At 35.5% G+C, this 17288-nt stretch overlaps 1 protein-coding gene across 2 annotated transcripts; it reads right to left on the bottom strand.

Annotated features, from left to right (window-relative positions):
- Positions 1 to 6764: 6764 nt before the first annotated feature.
- LOC143611215 (uncharacterized) lies at positions 6765 to 14311 on the bottom strand. 2 transcript variants are annotated; one of them, XM_077085473.1, is made up of 6 exons: positions 13539 to 14311; positions 11313 to 11766; positions 9218 to 9415; positions 9026 to 9107; positions 8789 to 8909; positions 6765 to 8715 (listed from the first exon to the last, which is right to left on the bottom strand). In XM_077085473.1, exons 1-5 carry the CDS (start codon positions 14282 to 14284, stop codon positions 8815 to 8817), a joined length of 1575 nt encoding a protein of 524 aa, XP_076941588.1. In that variant the 5' UTR covers positions 14285 to 14311; the 3' UTR covers positions 6765 to 8715; positions 8789 to 8814. The 2 variants fall into 2 exon arrangements, with proteins under 2 accessions (XP_076941588.1, XP_076941587.1); XM_077085472.1 differs by having other exon boundaries at positions 6765 to 8909.
- Between the last annotated feature and the right edge of the window lie 2977 nt (positions 14312 to 17288).

The raw sequence follows: 17288 nt of genomic DNA on the forward strand, positions 1-17288 counted from the left end.
GCACATATTATACTAAGTAACCATGGAAGCTAAGTGAGGGTTTAAGAGCTTGTAGGAGTAATCTAGAGGAGATAGAAGATCTAGCTAGCACACAGAAGATCAAACCTCATCTATTTGCTAAGATCACCCAAAATCCAAGGTAAGATATAGTTGATTTTAGTTACCTATACTAGATTTAGTACAATATTACATAATCAAGCTAATGCATCTTAAAAGTAAAGATTTGATGAATGCATGTGTGTGTGTGCATTCTGTGGGTATGCATGTGTGTAGGGAGATTATTAAGTTGATAAAATGCTAGATTATGTTAATGTTATAGCTTATCTCAATATATCAAAGTTGATTCTACATGAATTTGTTATTTAGTTAAGTTTGATTATTGATTTAAAGATAGAAACAGGATTGAATATGATTGAAACATTGAAAATGATAATTTGAATCTTGCATATAGGAAATGTAGGTTGTATGGGATTGAGATTAATTTTAATTAAACCTCATAATTAGGATTAAATAACTTATTGTAAAATTGAAACTTTTAGGTGTTGTACAATTTGTCTTAAAGATTGATTTGAATAACTGATACATTAATACATATATGTTTGATGATTAGTATGCAGGGATGAGCATTTTGTCCCAAATACTCGTACACGTACATGTACCTGTACTTGTACCGATTTACCTTATTAGGTACGGGTATCAGTACACATTTTTGTTGAATTTTGGTACATGTACAATCGGGTACATGTACGGTACGGGTACATTTGGTATTTTGTACATGTTTGGAGTATATAAAGGTTTAATTGGGATTCTTTATATCTAATATATAAAATAAATTATCCAACCATGTTATTATTGAACAAGTACCAAACATCTCTTCAAAATTACATAATATAATATCCAAGACACAAACCAACAAACAAATCACTTAAAGTGGGCGATCGAATTAGGGTCTTCAATACTATATTATCATTAAATCGACGGCCAATTTGGTACCTGTCACATACCTGTGAAAGTACAGATACTCGGACTAACTCAGGTTATTTGTTACTCGTATTTCAAGATCATCGAAGATTTGAAAATAAAAAAGCACAAGTGGTACAAAATCGGGTACTGTACCGAAATACACGTACCAATACCAGTACCCGTACCCATACCAAACCGAAAAATATGGTACGAGTATTGATACGTGTTTGTATTGATTTTTGGTACGAGTACAATTGGGTACAAGTTCGGATACGGATACAGATACTGTCCCACGCTCATACTATTAGTATGATATGGGTAAACACCATTGTGAAAATTGTTAAGTTGTTAAGAAAATGAAACAATGTTGTCATTTACTAATAATAAAAACTTTTGTTAGTTAACTAATGAAAAATCTATAATCAAATTGTTTGATAGTCATTTGAATGCTTTTGTCAAACTAGTTGAATGTGTTAAGTATGAGTTATAAACAATAATACTTGAAAACTTGATTTGTATGAAAAGCATGAATATAGCAAAGTTACTAATTGTGGAAACTTTATTGGTAAAGTGTTTAGAATGTGATTGTCTTAGATAGTGATATTATGATAGATTAGGACCATGTCATTATGATCTGAAAAAGTTGATACACAAACATCATATTAACATATCAGAAATAATATTTTCACTTGTTAATAAAAACAAGTAGTTAAGACTTAAGCATGTTTCATTGAAATTTGGTTTGTTGTATATTTTTCTATATGATCTAAATCTGAAAATATTGGTGAATTACATGCTATTTGTGCATAAGTGATTGATAAAATGAATTCGTTTTAAAGAATATGACTTAAAGGTCTTGTCGGTAACTTTAACGGTCGAAAGGTTCGACTTTTAACGTGAACCGACATGAAATTTGAAAATTTTATTAGAACAGCTCCTAAAGTCATAAATTTCTTGTACAAAACCTAAGCTAATGTACAAGAGAAGGATTAAATATCAAAACTTGATTTTAAACGGTTCATGTAGCGAAAACCGACATGAAAACGTTAAAAACGATCATTTTCGAGAAAATAATAACTAAAATAAAAACTAAGTTATTTTATTAAAATAACTAATGAAACTTGACTAAACTTACATAAAAATTGTTTTAAAAAAAAATAAAACATCAATTTTGTTACTAAAAAGTGAACCGATTCACCACTAAACACGAAACCGGTAAAACCGACTGTAACCGACTAAAACGACTTTATATTCATAACAATATTAAAACTTATATTATTTTTTTCCCAGAAACTAAATATATTTTTATTTTATTATAAATAATAATTAAATAATATAATATTTAATCATATGTTAAATACTATTTGTTTGTCTGCTAAATTATTAGATAAATAGGAATATAAGTTAGAAATTTGTTTGAATATATGCATGTGTGGTAACTTAGAATTATGAAACAAACAAAAATAAAAGTTATCAACGAGCCATTTAAACCCGAAATTATAAAATATAAACATGATATTATAGGATACAAGTCTATTTGGAAAATCTATAATCGATCGTCAAACCGTGAGTTTCTCTTAAAGCCCATTATTTTTAAATATGTTAACTATTGTTTTGGGGAGAGACATATCATATTTAAATGCATGTTATTTTACAAACCGTATTATAGTGGAATGAATTAAATTGTTAAATAAATGTTAACGAAAATAAATACAGGCACATAAATATTGGTAGATCTATCGGGGTGACACCGCCCACTTCCATTTGCGTTGGGTTAGAAATGGGAGTATTTTGAGTTTGGTATGTTTCGAGTTATCATTTTGATAGTCATACACGCATTGTAATCGTAGCTTGTTTATAATTAAAACGATTTGTTTAAGAAATAAGAGGTGAAATTTTTAAGACTTTTATTACCATTGTTAAAGAACGGTAAGAAATAAATACTACCGTTGCTTATGGTAACAAATTGGTGTATAATGGTCGCTAAACCATTATACTGTGAGGTTTTATAAATAAATAAATGTTTACTTGAGAACTTACCAACATTCATGTTGATAAATGTTTTAAATATGCCTTTTAGGTAAATGACAGTTAGAAGCTTCGTGAAATTGGGAAAGGATGAAGATGTTGAGTTTGAAGTTTGAATAAATAAACGTGATGGACTTTTGTTATTTAAATAAGATTTGGTGTGTCAGCACATGTGTAGACTCTAATTTTAATAAAGTCCACCTTTAAGAAAATAAATATATATTTTACTATGATTGGCTAGCGACATCTGTCACCACCCGAACGCATTAAGCTAAGTCTTTCGCTATTTAAATTAAGGGTTTTCGGGGTGCTACACGGTTGATGTTAGGTTGCGCGCTCACTCCGCTGCACCATGCGCGCACCAACTTGTAGCTACGAGCTTCCAGCCACCAGCTTTCAGCTTCCAGCTGACAGCCACCAGTCAGTTTTGCCAAACATATTAATAAAAGGAACTGGACTTCTTAGTGGCAACGTGGGCTTGACGTGGAGATGATGGAAACATCAAACATGGGAGTTCGGCACGTAACAACCAATCGATGTATAACAAACATGAGAACGTGTCTTGACTAATACCGGTAATACTTGAGTTCTCATGTTTAAAAATTGTAGTAAACTTGACTAATGTTACAATTTTATGATTTAAATCATCCAAATCAATCTAATTAGACATGTTATAGTTAAATTACGTAGAAGGTCACACGATAATAAAATGTGACTTGGATGAAAATCCTACATGTGAAGTAAATAATTTAAAGAAAATGACGAGAGAGAATTAACTTCATATAACCACGCCTCTGTTAGGCAACGTGTGGAATGGCCGAGAGCAGACTTTATATATAATCCAAGTCGAGAGTAGAGTTACGAGAACAGCCGTCTAATGAGAAACGGCTTTCACGTTCGATTCAAGGAGCACCTTTTGCGTTGAGAAATCCCCGTTCCCTCTCGATAGACCAACGGCGAATTCAACATCATTTGCATTTATACAAGGATCTTAGACATTAATTTGCAACGGAACAAGTAAAACATAGATGGTTTTAACTTTTAAGGTAACCATTGAAGTGTAGGAACAAGTAACACGTAGAGGTGCATAAATCGGGTTTTTTAAATACCCGGGTTCGGATATGAGCGGGTATTGGTAATAATCGGGCCGGGTTCGGGTCGGGTATTGTCTCTAAAAACCATACTCTATGCATCGGGTTCGGGTCGGGTATAGAACCGGGTATTCTAAAACCGGGTATTTGAATACCCTATTATCGGGTATTAAAAAAACCCTATTTATGTGTTTTTTCGGGTTTTTTCCGGGTATAGATTGGATTTTTTAAAAGTTTGCACTTTTTAGGGGTATTTTTTTGGGTATTTTAAAGGTATTTTCCGGGTATACATCGGGTATTTGAAATACCCAGTTTCGGGTATTGGAAAAACCCAGTTCCGGGTATGGAACCGGTTCGGGTTTTCGGGGATTACCGGGTACAAATCGAGTCCGGTTCAGGTTCGGGTTTTGGTGCCAAAATGCATACCCTATCCATACCCGACGGGTAGGATCGGGTACGGGTTCGGGTATTGAAAACCCGAGTATTAAAAAAACCGGTTCAGGGTTTTCATTCCTGGTCCAGTTCCGGGATCGGGTTTTTTTGTGCATCTCTAGTAACACGGATGACAAGAAGTTAACGTAATCTCCAACATTATCTCGTGATAGTTGGTTCAAGTTGTTTTATATGAACTAGAGCCTATAGGTGTACAAAACCATTTTATTCAAAAGTTATGTGCAAGTCAATAGAAGTCAAAAACTAATCTAGTTTCAAACCAGTCTTTAAGTAAAAAAGGATCGACTCTCAGTTAACCTGAGAACACATTAGTTGGGCAACATCCTTGGAGCAACTCCAATGGGCAACAAAGGTCGAGGTCCGTGTCTTGGTGGCACGGGCGAATGAAGGCAGCAAAGGACGAAGCGCGTTGCGGAGCGGGTATGCCAATTGTAAGTTTGTGGCTGTAGCTTACATATAGACTTTGTTTTTGGCCCATCTCTCACATCACATATATGCATACATATTGTGAATATAATCTTAATGATTTTTCAACGGGTTTTTAAAAGTTCGGTGTTGTAAAAGAAAAGGGATTTTTTTTATGTTAGAAACCTAATGTAACGGTTTGTGAAGGTCTGGCATTGTGGGTACTCTTCACGTCAACGATATATTTGGAAATTGACAATGAGTCGACAATATATACTCGTCCAATATGCTATTTGTTTGTTTGTTTGTTTATTTATTTACTTATTTATTTTTAAACGACCAAAGAGACAAGACTAGCAAGAAGCTAGATCACAGACAACAAGAGCAGGGGCACCTGAACACATACACATCCTATCACAAGATCGTCAACAAAACAAAAAAAAATTACAATATAACAATTTATAATATAAATAATATTATAAATAGTAAATTTTCATTCGCTAACCCATATATCATCCATCTAATGTTGAACTTCTATATATTTTGAAAATCAAATTCACAAATCAGGAAAACCAATAGCTCTAAAATAGTAAAATGTAAAGTTATCAAATTTAAGTGTGAAAATCCACTTCATTTCCTTTTTATTAAAGCATCTCCGAACCAAAAACTCATATAACATACTAACAATAATACATAATTTTACCTTCTAGCACATCATCCTTCACAAACAACCTTCAATTTCAAATCATAATTAGCTTCCAAGCTCATTTTTCATAACCAGCTTTATTATAGTAAACTACTTAATTTTGTTAATTTCATTTTGGTTAAATTGTTAAGTTGAAAAGTGAGGTAGTAGAAAGGGACTGGCTAGGAAACTTTTAAATGATTAATTTTTAATAAAAATATTCTATAAAAAGATGAGAGAAAAAGGTGTGTGGGTGACGGGGTTCAAACCTCCGATCTTCGTTAGTCCGTTATAGTGGCTTGAACCATGTAAACCCAACCAAATAGTAATTGGGAGAGCCGGGCCAAAACTAGACCTTTTGTATAGGAGTTGCGGACCTAAAGAATGCAGTTAGGTTGTAAGCTTGTGGTGAAGACAAACAAACGCGTACGTATCGCCCATGCATTGTAAGCTGTTAGTAATAAATAATTTATATAAATTTCACAAATTCTTATGTTTTCCTAAACTAATAGTTTTAATTTTTTATATTTATTTTCTAAAAGCTCAAGCATATAATATTTATAATTTAACAAATTTAAAAAATAAACAAGATATTTTTAAAAGTTCTGAGATACAAACTAAACTAAATATGTAAAGCTTTTATCATTGTAAAAACAAAACCCAACAAAGTCGTGGGTATCCTTCACCAAAGATGTGCCGTTTACAAATCCCACGAACGACGATATTGCCACCCCCCCCCCCCCAAAAAAAAAACATTGCATTGGAGAATCTTAAAAGACCAAGAAATTTATTTATGACAATGAATAAGAAAAGTGTTGTAACAAACCATGAGAGTCAAAATATACTCCTTCCCACATATGCAGCCACTCACTGAACTACTCCACTGTTACCCACAAATTATGTCTTCCTTCCCCGTAAGTATTCCTAACACATGATATTTCTTCAGTCTTTACCTTCAAACCGCTAATACTTCTTCGGTTCTTACCTTACATATCTTTCCATGCGGCGTCTTGCATTTCTACTCACTCCTAGCGGTTTCGCACGGGTCTCTTCAAACCCCGACCAAAAAACAGCCATCCTTGCCCCTTCGATGTCCCTTTGTTAGGACTTGTATTTGCTTTCATTTCTTTGTTCAACACACAAAACCATAGCTAAGATTATTAATGACATTTGATGATAAGACCGTTCATGTGGTGTACCATAAAGTTGTTTTATCATCTCGAGCCACCCGGATACAATAAAGGAGATGCTCAAATTTTCCAATTTTGATGATCAATCTGTGAAGGAGTTCGCGCATGAGCTGTTGTTTCGAAATCCCGCAAAGAATCTCGATGACCCACATGAAAAGGGTGGCGAGGTTTGAAATCTTCCATCAAAGTATTAGATATTAAAAATAGGCGGCCAAGTTTCGTCAAATATGAAAGAAAATGCCATGGCGGTTAAAAGATTCCTTTATTCGCTTCACTAAACAATATCATGTTGCGTCGATTTGAAATCCCTACATTGATTTTGGTAACAATAACGATGACGTATATGAGCTTAAAAAACCAAGCAATGAAGGCTAAAGTGCTTTTATTTGGTTTGGGTGTACAAATATTCTCGCAAAACAAAAGCCCATAGCCTAGCCTTCACTGACAAGTGTTTCAAGCTCATAATGGTAATCACCATTTTCACCAAAATCATTATACCATTTCCGAGCACATACATCATGACAACGCAAAGTAAAGAATCTTTTTCAGTTTCGTAGTACCGTTTGGTCCCATATTTGACAAAACTAAACAACTTCAGCCCAATACAATGTTAAAAGACCCCAAAGCCAACCATCGTAATTGGTCATCATAATTCTCCTCAATCAACCATAAGAAGTGAAACCCATTGCATAGTGAAACAACATATCATATGCGGACTCTTTCTCAGAGCATGTCAGCAAAAATAAAGTTGTCGAGGACTTGCTTCATCGTATCAAAGGGACCCGTGATGATACAAGTCGACCTCACAGAATACACCATGAAAGTCTTAGCATTAAAGGTAGTCATAAAGCTTAGCAAGGGTTGCGTATTAACAAATAGTTAAAAACAAAAACAATTTCCAACAAAAGAACATTGAACGAATCAGATGGAAATTTTTGGACGGAAACTAAAGAAAGCTCATGCGAGACCACACGGAGCGAAGAAAAAAACAAAACTGACAACATAAAAAGATAATGAAAGGAAGGCATGAAAAAGCATTAAAGGTTTAAAAGTAAGCACTATAGATGTATCAACTATAGAAATGCACATGGGAAAAGAAGGCATGATTTACTGGTAACAAAGAAGAAATGCAATGAGTGAATGCATTGGAGGGAGAAATACATTTAACCCACCATGGTAAAATCGTTTTTCTTATTCATTATCATAAATTTAAACGAAAATTGCGTATACTACCATTTTAAGTTTGTGTGCATTTAATATCATTCCACTAAAGCAGCAACACAAGTTGCACCAAAATTTCACCCTCCCAAATTGTTGACCTTTTTTTAAAAAAAAGTATGTAAAAAAGCCTTGTGTGCCTCGAATCAAAACCATATTACTCAGTTATGCCTTTTAAGACCAAAGCAAGTTTCGAAATATATAGAGCAAACCCAAGTGACCTATTTTAGATACTACCACATATCAAGGTTGATATTCTACATAGGAGTGCCTCTTGAAAACTTTGAAAAAAGACGTTCCAATAAGTTATGTTGATTTGATTCCATTTGAAGAAATGTTGCTAACGTTAACGTATACAACAACAATTAGAATGAATTTGAAGAATGTTAAGGTAAAAGAGGAAAGAGTACGTTGTCATCTGTGAGACAAAGGACTCAAATCCACTCAGACATGGGTTGTGAATATTAAGTAACCACTGATTGTGTTCCTGAACCTTAGAAACCTGAGTCCGTTTTACAAAACCAGCCCGTGTAGTACTAGTGGCTGCACGGGTCATGCTTTAACACCAAGCAGTCGATGTAACACATATAAACGCTGGTCATTGATCCTTGTTGTTACAAGTAGACTAACAATTCTGATACGGCAAAATTTGTTTGGTAATTTAGAAAACGTTGCATGTCTCCTACATAATTTTATAAAATCATATCACCATAGATCAAAGATCCAAACACCTAAACGAAAAAGTCAGACTTTACCTTGTATACAGTTGACCGGTATAAATTTAGTCAACATCCATTGCTTTATCCTTTTCAGCATTTTTGCTAGACCATAGTTTTATTGTCCTGTCATGAGAAACAGTTGCAATACTTTGTCCATCTGCAAAACCAATAACACAACAAACTCAGTACGTTAAAACAATGTTCGAGTGGTAAAGTTTAGTTAAAAAAACAGAACGTATCGGGTTGTCCCGACAAAGTTTAGCTTTAGCTTACCTGCAACTACATCAACAGCTGTAACCTTAGCTTCGTGACCAGAAAGGACCTTGACAGGTTTAAAATCTCTAGACGACCATATCTGAGACATAAACCAATAATAAATACAATAGAACAATTAAGTATACCTTAAAATTGTTAAGAGATTTGACAACTAGGAGATTCAAGATTGATGTTTTTTTAGTGGATTACCTTTGCAGTCATATCATAAGAAGCGGTTACCAAAAAGTATCCCTCTTGAGGCTCAAATTTAATATCAGAAATAAGATTTGCATGAGCAGGAATTGTGTACAATGATCTCTTCTTCCTTAAATCCCAAATTCTACAAGTATTGTCTTCGCCACCTGTTGCTAGATGATAGCCGTTTGGCGAGAAACTGATACCAAAAACCTGATTGTAATAAAACAAACAATTATTTAGCTAACTTCAATAAAAAGATGCAAGTTAAAAAAAAGGTTGCGGTCTGGATTTACTGATGAAAAGATTGAAAAAAAATAACTAAAAAGAGAACAGGCTAATCAAAATAATATTATTTTCCGTAATAAAAATTAACGCATTAAATATTAACTAAAAGAGGTCCAAAAAGTGACAAGAAAAGTGTGTTAACACAAGCCAACCAAACTGATTCGAATAACCTGAATTCAAATATAATATATATATAACTTTTACTAATTTTTATTTTTAAATTTCAAACTTTATAGTAGCTTTTTGTTTATTCGAATAAACCCAAACTAAAAACGAACCCAGAAAAGCTTATTTGAAGCAGTTTTTCAAAAGTTATTCAAATTTAGTATTCAATCAATCAATCAATCAATCAATCATGCCCAGTAAAATCCCACCGACAGCAAAGCTATAAGTAGGGTCTGGGGAGGGTGGGATGTAGGCACACCGTACCTCTATCCAAAGGAATAAAGAGGTGGCTTCCAGAGAGACCCTCGGCTCTAAGTACATGTGTATGAAGCAAAATAAAGGAAATCAAAGTTTAACAGTTATATAAAAACTACTACTAATTATAATAATATTAATAACAAGATCACAGTTTAACAGCTATATAAAAGCTAATAATAATTATAATAATAATAATAATATATGTAAGGGAAATACCATTATGGTATGTGACCTAAATAAGTTAAGTCTAAGCCCTAAGGTATTCAATTCTCTCTAAAAATCCTTAACTTTAATTCTACTTCTCCACGAATTCCTATCCTCAACCATGTCCTCGGAGAGGTTTAGGTCTATCAAATCATGCCTAATCCTCTCATCCCAAGTCAATTTCGGTCGTCCTCTACCCCTCCTCCCCTCTATAGTAATGTTTTCTACGGATCTAACAGGATTCGTCGTCTGTCTTCTCTTTACATGTCCAAACCATCTCAATCTCCCCTCTCTTATCTTGTCTGCTATGTTCGCCACCCCTAATCTCTCGCGAAACACAACGTTTCTTATTCGGTCTAGCCTTGTGTGCCCACACATCCAACGTAGCATTCTCATTTCTGCTACCTCCATCTTCCGCACTTGTGCCTTCTTGATGGCCCAACAATCTGTTCCATATAGCATTGCAGGTCTAACTGCCACCCTATAGAATTTTCCCTTTAGTTTAGTCGGGAAAGTCTTGTCGCACAATATACCTGTGGCTGCTTTCCATCTACACCATCCTACCTGAACTCGGTGGGTCACATCACTGTCTAATTCCCCATCGCTCTGTACAAATGATCCTAAATACTTGAACTTCGTTACCTGCGGGACCACCTGCCCTTAAATTGTGATCTGTGCGTCTTCAATGATCCTAAATTTAGTATTCAAAGATTCAAATTTAAGTCATCGGAAAAAACTGAAATCAACCCGATGGAACACTCCTGGGCGGTACAATAAGATAGGAGTGTAAATAAAACCGAAAAACCAATCCATAATTGAAAAAACCTAACCAAAACAATCAAACTCAAACACAAGCTAATGATTTGGTTTTATGTTTTCATGAAAAACGAACTTTTGGCTCGCTTTCGGATTTGCATGTAATTTAAACCCAAATAACCGGACTGCACCAAACCAAGTTAATGATTTTTCATTCTAAATTTAGAATTTCAAGCAATTTATAACAATTTATTAAATAGTTTTACCGAAATATATAATAGTCAACTAATTATTAGTTAATACAATATTTTAGCCCCGAAGTTACAGGCCAAAATTGTGAATTTCGGCCAATGCTTTTCGGCAAAAAATTTCAAGCCCAAAAGATAAAACCAAAAACATGAACTGAACGATTTATAAAAACTGAAACAACAGATCTCACCGGCTTCACATGACCTTCCAAAGCAAGAATGCTTCTCCCAGACCGCAGATCCCACACACGAGCAAGTGCATCAAGCCCACATGATGCAGCCAACGAGTCATCAGGGTGAAAAGCTAAACCATACACACTTCGGCTATGACCTTCTTGAAGAAACAACTCATCACCTGTCTCGGTATCCCATAATCTCCAAGTCTTATCAAAGCTAGTCGTACCCAAATACTTCCCGGACGGATGAAAAGCAACACGAGCTAGCCGGTCTAAATGACCCGTGTATGTTTTCAGCAGTGTTCCTTGTGTGTCCCATAACCGTGCGGTCCGGTCAGCAGAAGCAGTGGCAATTTGGTCATTTGTTGGAGAGAATTTAACATCGGTTGCTCGTTCAGTATGACCCTTTAATGATGACACAATATTTACTCCAGGCATGCTCCATACTTTAGCAACTCCAGTTAAAGAACTGAATAGCATTCAACAAAAGACAGAAGTGTCAAAAATAAATGTAAATTGATATTATCCATATAAATTGCACAGCCTGATAAAGATATATATTTCTTGGAAGAAGGTGATTAGTAACAGCATTAACATTTTCATTAATTGCAGACCTGTTACATGTTTGTGTTCTTATAAATATATCAATTACACTATTTTGTTCAAGTTAACTAGCATACATCACCTACCATTGATTGTTACTGTAATAAAATCAGATAATATGATACAATCCATTAGTTAATAATCGGATGGACTCAACGCTAATCGTAACACAGTTGCATAATATGCACACTTCAGAAAAAGAGTAATAAAAAACTTTATAATAATCAAAATTATTGTTTGCATATATGAGCTGTTACTCCCATTAATCTTGATTCTAGCAGTAGGATCGCAATATTGTAACTATAAGTTCTAATTTTTTTGTACTCATTTGCAGGTGTATATGTTACAGCCAACTAGAGAAGCAAACAAACTGAGCTACTTGAGATCCGATTTTTAAAAAGCTCGAAATGAACTGAGCTTTTTCAAGCTCGAGCCGAGCCCAAGCTTCGAATAAAGCTTGTTTAGTTATCAAGCTCAAGCCTTGTATAGGAAGCTCATTTAGGCTTGTCGAGCCTCATGTTTTTTAAGTTTTACATATTTTAGACTTTTAAATAGGGGTGTTAAAAATACCTGAACATTTAACCCGACCCAAACCCGAATAAGTTACTCAGGGTTGGGTTAAATAAGGTCAAAAAATATTAATTGGGTTATTAAGATTAACCCGTATTATTATTAGGGTCAAGTTTCGAGTACATTTTCGAAAAAATAGGATTTTGGGTTAACTCGATTAATAGTTAACCAACCCAAACTATAATGAACTAACCGCTTTTTAACCTTTAATGTAATACAAAAAAAAAAGCTTACAGCCATAACCAACACACAAAAGTCCAGCAATCATAACTAACTGTCTGAGCTTAGCTACCACCTTCGGATATGCATGTGAACAATTCCTAACTGCGCACTTTATGTTGAGAATACAAAGTTTTGTTGACTAGTCACAACTGCATCCAAATGTGTGTATTTGCAGGTTTTGGGTTGTTTAGCTTTAATCTTTTAGTCTTTCATAAAACTTACATTTTTACATGGCCCCATTATAGCTACATTATACTATTTGAAGCCCAATAATTAAAAAAAATTATACATAAATATTGCGGCCCAATAATTTATTACAACCCAACTAATCCAAGCAAGCCCGAGAAACCCGTACCTTAATAGGATCGGGTTGCGGGTTAGATTTTAGAAAAGTAAAACCCGACCCGATTAACCCGAAACCCGATTGGGTTGACCCGATTAACACCCCTACTTTTAAGTATTAATATCACACTCACCGGTTCTTCTCAAAAAAATATAAATATAATTAAAATATATAGAAAATATTGATAAATAAAAAACAAGCCGAGCCCAAGCTTGAAAAAAACGACTCATGAGGCGAGTTCGAACTTTAAAAAATAAGCTTGAAACGAGCCGTGCTCAAGCTCTCGTAAAACAAAACGAGCCTAATCAAGGTTGGGCTCACCTCGGCTCGTTTACACCCCTACAGCTAACAGATTTTATTACTGACTACACTGTTATTAACCATCAACAAAAATCAACAGTTGATGTATTGTTGGTCAATTTAACAGTTACAAACTTGATCCCAACTGCATAACAGTTTCTAGTGGCATTATTAACAGTTCAAAGCGTAATGAAAAAACATACCAGGTGGCAAGAAACTTGCCATCACACGAAAACGAGCACCCCACGAGCGGTCTCACATCCCCAATCTCACTACAATCCAGACCAAAACTCTGCGCATTCTCCAACGCCCAATTAATCTCGGCATCCACATCCTCATCCGGATCATCCCTCTTCCTTCTCGCCCGTCCCAACCTCACGGCCGCTTTCACAATCGACTCCTTTGCAATCTCGTACCTCACCTTCAACAACTCCCTCGACCCCTCCGTATAAAACGGATACTCCACGGCCTCCCCTTCCTCTTCCCCACCCCCATCCTCCGCATTCGCAACCGCTTCCTCCTCCATAAACACCTTCATTAACCTCTCCAACTGTCCTTCGGAATCGAGTTTCGCCATTATCATTCGCAGCCTGTCTCTCCGCTCCATCTCTCTTTCGCCGAATAATGTGACCGGCTCGTTTAATCTCCTTAACCGAGACCTCACCGCCTTGTCGTTGGTCGGAACCGCGAGTGCTGCGGCGCGTTGCTTCATTAAGAACTCCTGTTTAGCTTTCTCTTTTTTCTCTCTGAATAACCGGCTTTCTTCGGAAACCTCGTATTCCGGACCGGAATCGACACCGTCATCGTCGGAACCGGCGGCCGTGTCGGCATTTGGTAGACGGATGGTCGGAATGGGAGCGAGTGGACGTGGCGGAGGTGGTTCGATTTGAGCGATGGAGTGTGGCGGTGAAGTGGTGGAGTTAGGGTTAGGGTTTTGGTTTTCCTCCATTGTTGAGGTTGTGTGTGTGATAGCACGATGAAAGAAACTGTGTTGGCTACTTTTGTTCACTTTATATTTAGTTTTTGAGAAAATTAAATATTTCTTTCATGGGGTTTAAGGGCGGAGTCACTGTTAGTCTCTGAAAAAAAATTTGAACAACTTTAGTCCTTGGGGTTTAAAAAACGAATCAGATTAGTCCCTCCATCTAACGTCCGTTAGTTTTTCATTTAAAAACATGTACAATTACTAATATACCCCTGATTCATTATAAGAGTTAAAATGTATAGATCTATCAATTCAGCCTAGCCCTATTTTAGGGTGTGTTTGGGATTTCTTATTTAAGTGAAAAATGACTTCTTGTTAAAGATTTTATTAACTTATGAATTTTCTAAAAAAATGTTTGGATTAGCTTATTTGTTAGAGAAAACAAAAATGACTAAAAAAGACACTCTTTTTTAAATGAAATGTAATGGGTTTTGAGGGTTAGAATGATGTAATAGGTAAATCATGTTGGGTTTCTATAGGATTTAACAAACTTAGTTAACCGATTAACTAGTTATAATATATGCGGAAACGTGATAGACAAACTAAACATATGAACAACCTAGTTTATTCATTTCAAGATTACCAATAATCTATTTACTAGAAACCCGAAGCTAGGATCAAATGATACGGGAACAACTAAACTATCAAAGCATATAAACACTTACAATCTTAACCCTTTAAGAGTTTAGTGGATGTTGAAGAAGATGATGATGTGAATGCTAGATTTTCAAAGAAAAACCCTCAAACGGAATATACCCCGAGCCTCCAACACGCACCGAGCTATGCTAGGGAGCTTGAACACGAAAAACCCGAGACCCGAAATCTTTCTTCTTTGGCCGTGAGCTAGAGAGAAAGAGAGAATGGGTGTTGTTTTTCAAAATGGTTACTTGAAAGTTGTAAGAACTTTTTTTTCACATGCATACATAAGATTTAGTTATATACAAGTCCACACTCAATCTCTTTTTGCATGTTGACAATATGACCAAGTTGGTGGGGTGTGGGGCCCACCCAAAACCGGCCCCAACATTATTATTATTTTTTTTTTTTTTTTTTTTATTTATTTTATATATTCTATACTTTATAAAATATATAAACACCCCATCTTTTATAAACCATTTTATAAAAGAATACATAGTTAAATAATCATTCCAATAATAATTATTTAAATAAATAAATTAACCAATTAATTATTTAATACTTTCAAGTAATTATTCAGAAACCCATTTTTCTGAAAGTGTCGTGTTCTGTATTTGTCTTATAGATCTTATCTTAACAAATACATAATTGGTGTGTGTCTAACTCGTTATTGGGTATGACCCGACTTGGATCAAACATAACTAGCCACATTAACTTAATTATGTGTCTCGGGCATACGATATTCCAACAATCTCCCACTTGCACGAGACTCATAGGAAGTTAATGCTAATGGTGAATACCGCCTAACAACAGGTCACCACCCCTAGTATGTTTGACTAAGTGCCATTCAATAACATCATCCCCTTCAAGTCCATACTTGATATGATATAGGTAAGTCTTATCACTACATCCCTTTGTTTCTAGATGTCCTGTCAAATCGGAGAGACACAGATTGATCATTCTCTCATTGATTTAACTTAACAGGCCTTAGACATCTAAACTCTCAACACATAAGAGGAACAAATTCCATCTTGACTGCATACATCCTTGTTGACATCTCGTATGATATCTGAGCTCTTTCTTTTATGTCATCGTGTTACCGAAAAACAAAGAAGAGAGTCAAGTTATCAGACTTGATGAAAAGCCAGATCCAATATGCATCTCAGGTCAAAGGACACAATGATACTCGCCTTTACTCAAGGATTACTTATGATCAGTTGCACTAACTCCATGCAGTGATCCTTGAGAGCGGATCATGTCCAATATTTGTATCCCACAAATATCTATGAACCTTGGTGGCAAACCTATGCCTTATATTCATCACATGAATATCAACCAATCCGGGTTCATAATAGTCTTACCTTCATACTTGTTCCCACAAGCATGATCGACTACGGACGTTTAGAATAACATAAGTCATTCATGGATTAAACATGCAAAATTAGAACATAACTCATTTAATAATTAAAACTTAATTAATTTCATGAGATACCCATTACATTCGTTCTTATACAAACACTAAACACGGATTTAAATCCACTCACTAGAATACCGAAGTCCTAATGCACAAACATGACCCTCATGCTTTGGCCTATCGAGGAGCTTCGTGAGTGGGTCCGCAATATTTTGATCGGTATGAACTTTATGAATACATATTTTTCTCTTTTCAACTTCATCCCTTATGTAGTTGAATCTGCGCTCAATGTGCCTCGTTTTCTGATGAGCACGAGGTTCCTTGATCTGTGCAATAGCACCCTCATTGTCACAGAATATCTCTAGGGGCTCCTGAATGGAAGAGATAATCCCTAGATCCATGATGAACTTTTTCATCCATGCAGCCTCTTGGGCTGCCATTGAAGCGGCGATGTACTCAGATTCTGTAGTGGATAACGCGACAACATCCTGCTTCGAACTCTTCCAAGAGACAGCGCCTCCATTTAAGATGAAAACATATCCCGACTGTGACCGAGAATCATCTCGGTCAGTTTGGAAACTCGCATCCACGTAACCCTTTACGACGAGTTCCTCCTCACCAGACCCATATATTAAAAACATATCCTTAGTCCTTCTAAGGTATTTTAATATATTCTTGACAGCCATCCAATGACTGTCACCTGGGTTGTGCTGGTATCTACTTGTTATGCTTAAAGCATACGAGACATCCGGTCTAGTGCACATCATTGCATACATGATAGATCCTATTGCCGAAGCATAAGGAACATGCTTCATCCTATCCTGCTCTTCCTTAGAGCTAGGACTTTGGGATGAGCTTAATACGGTTCCTCTAGGAATAGGCACCAAACCTTTCTTAGAGTTTTCCATCCTAAACCTC

This window comes from Bidens hawaiensis, unplaced genomic scaffold (genome assembly GCF_021521415.1).
Source record: "Bidens hawaiensis isolate Kalapana, Puna unplaced genomic scaffold, B.hawaiensis_p1.1 tig00030189_1, whole genome shotgun sequence".
NCBI classification, from domain to species: domain Eukaryota; kingdom Viridiplantae; phylum Streptophyta; class Magnoliopsida; order Asterales; family Asteraceae; genus Bidens; species Bidens hawaiensis.

Excerpts from the sequence above, each read along its gene's own strand:
- LOC143611215 (XM_077085473.1), bottom strand. The coding sequence starts at position 14,284 with ATGGAGGAAAACCAAAACCCTAACCCTAACTCCACCACTTCACCGCCA. Across the intron at positions 11,767-13,538 it reads GGCAAGTTTCTTGCCACCTG|TTCTTTAACTGGAGTTGCTA; the intron begins GTATGTTTTTTC and ends AATGCTATTCAG. Across the intron at positions 8,910-9,025 it reads AGCTGTTGATGTAGTTGCAG|ATGGACAAAGTATTGCAACT; the intron begins GTAAGCTAAAGC and ends TTGGTTTTGCAG.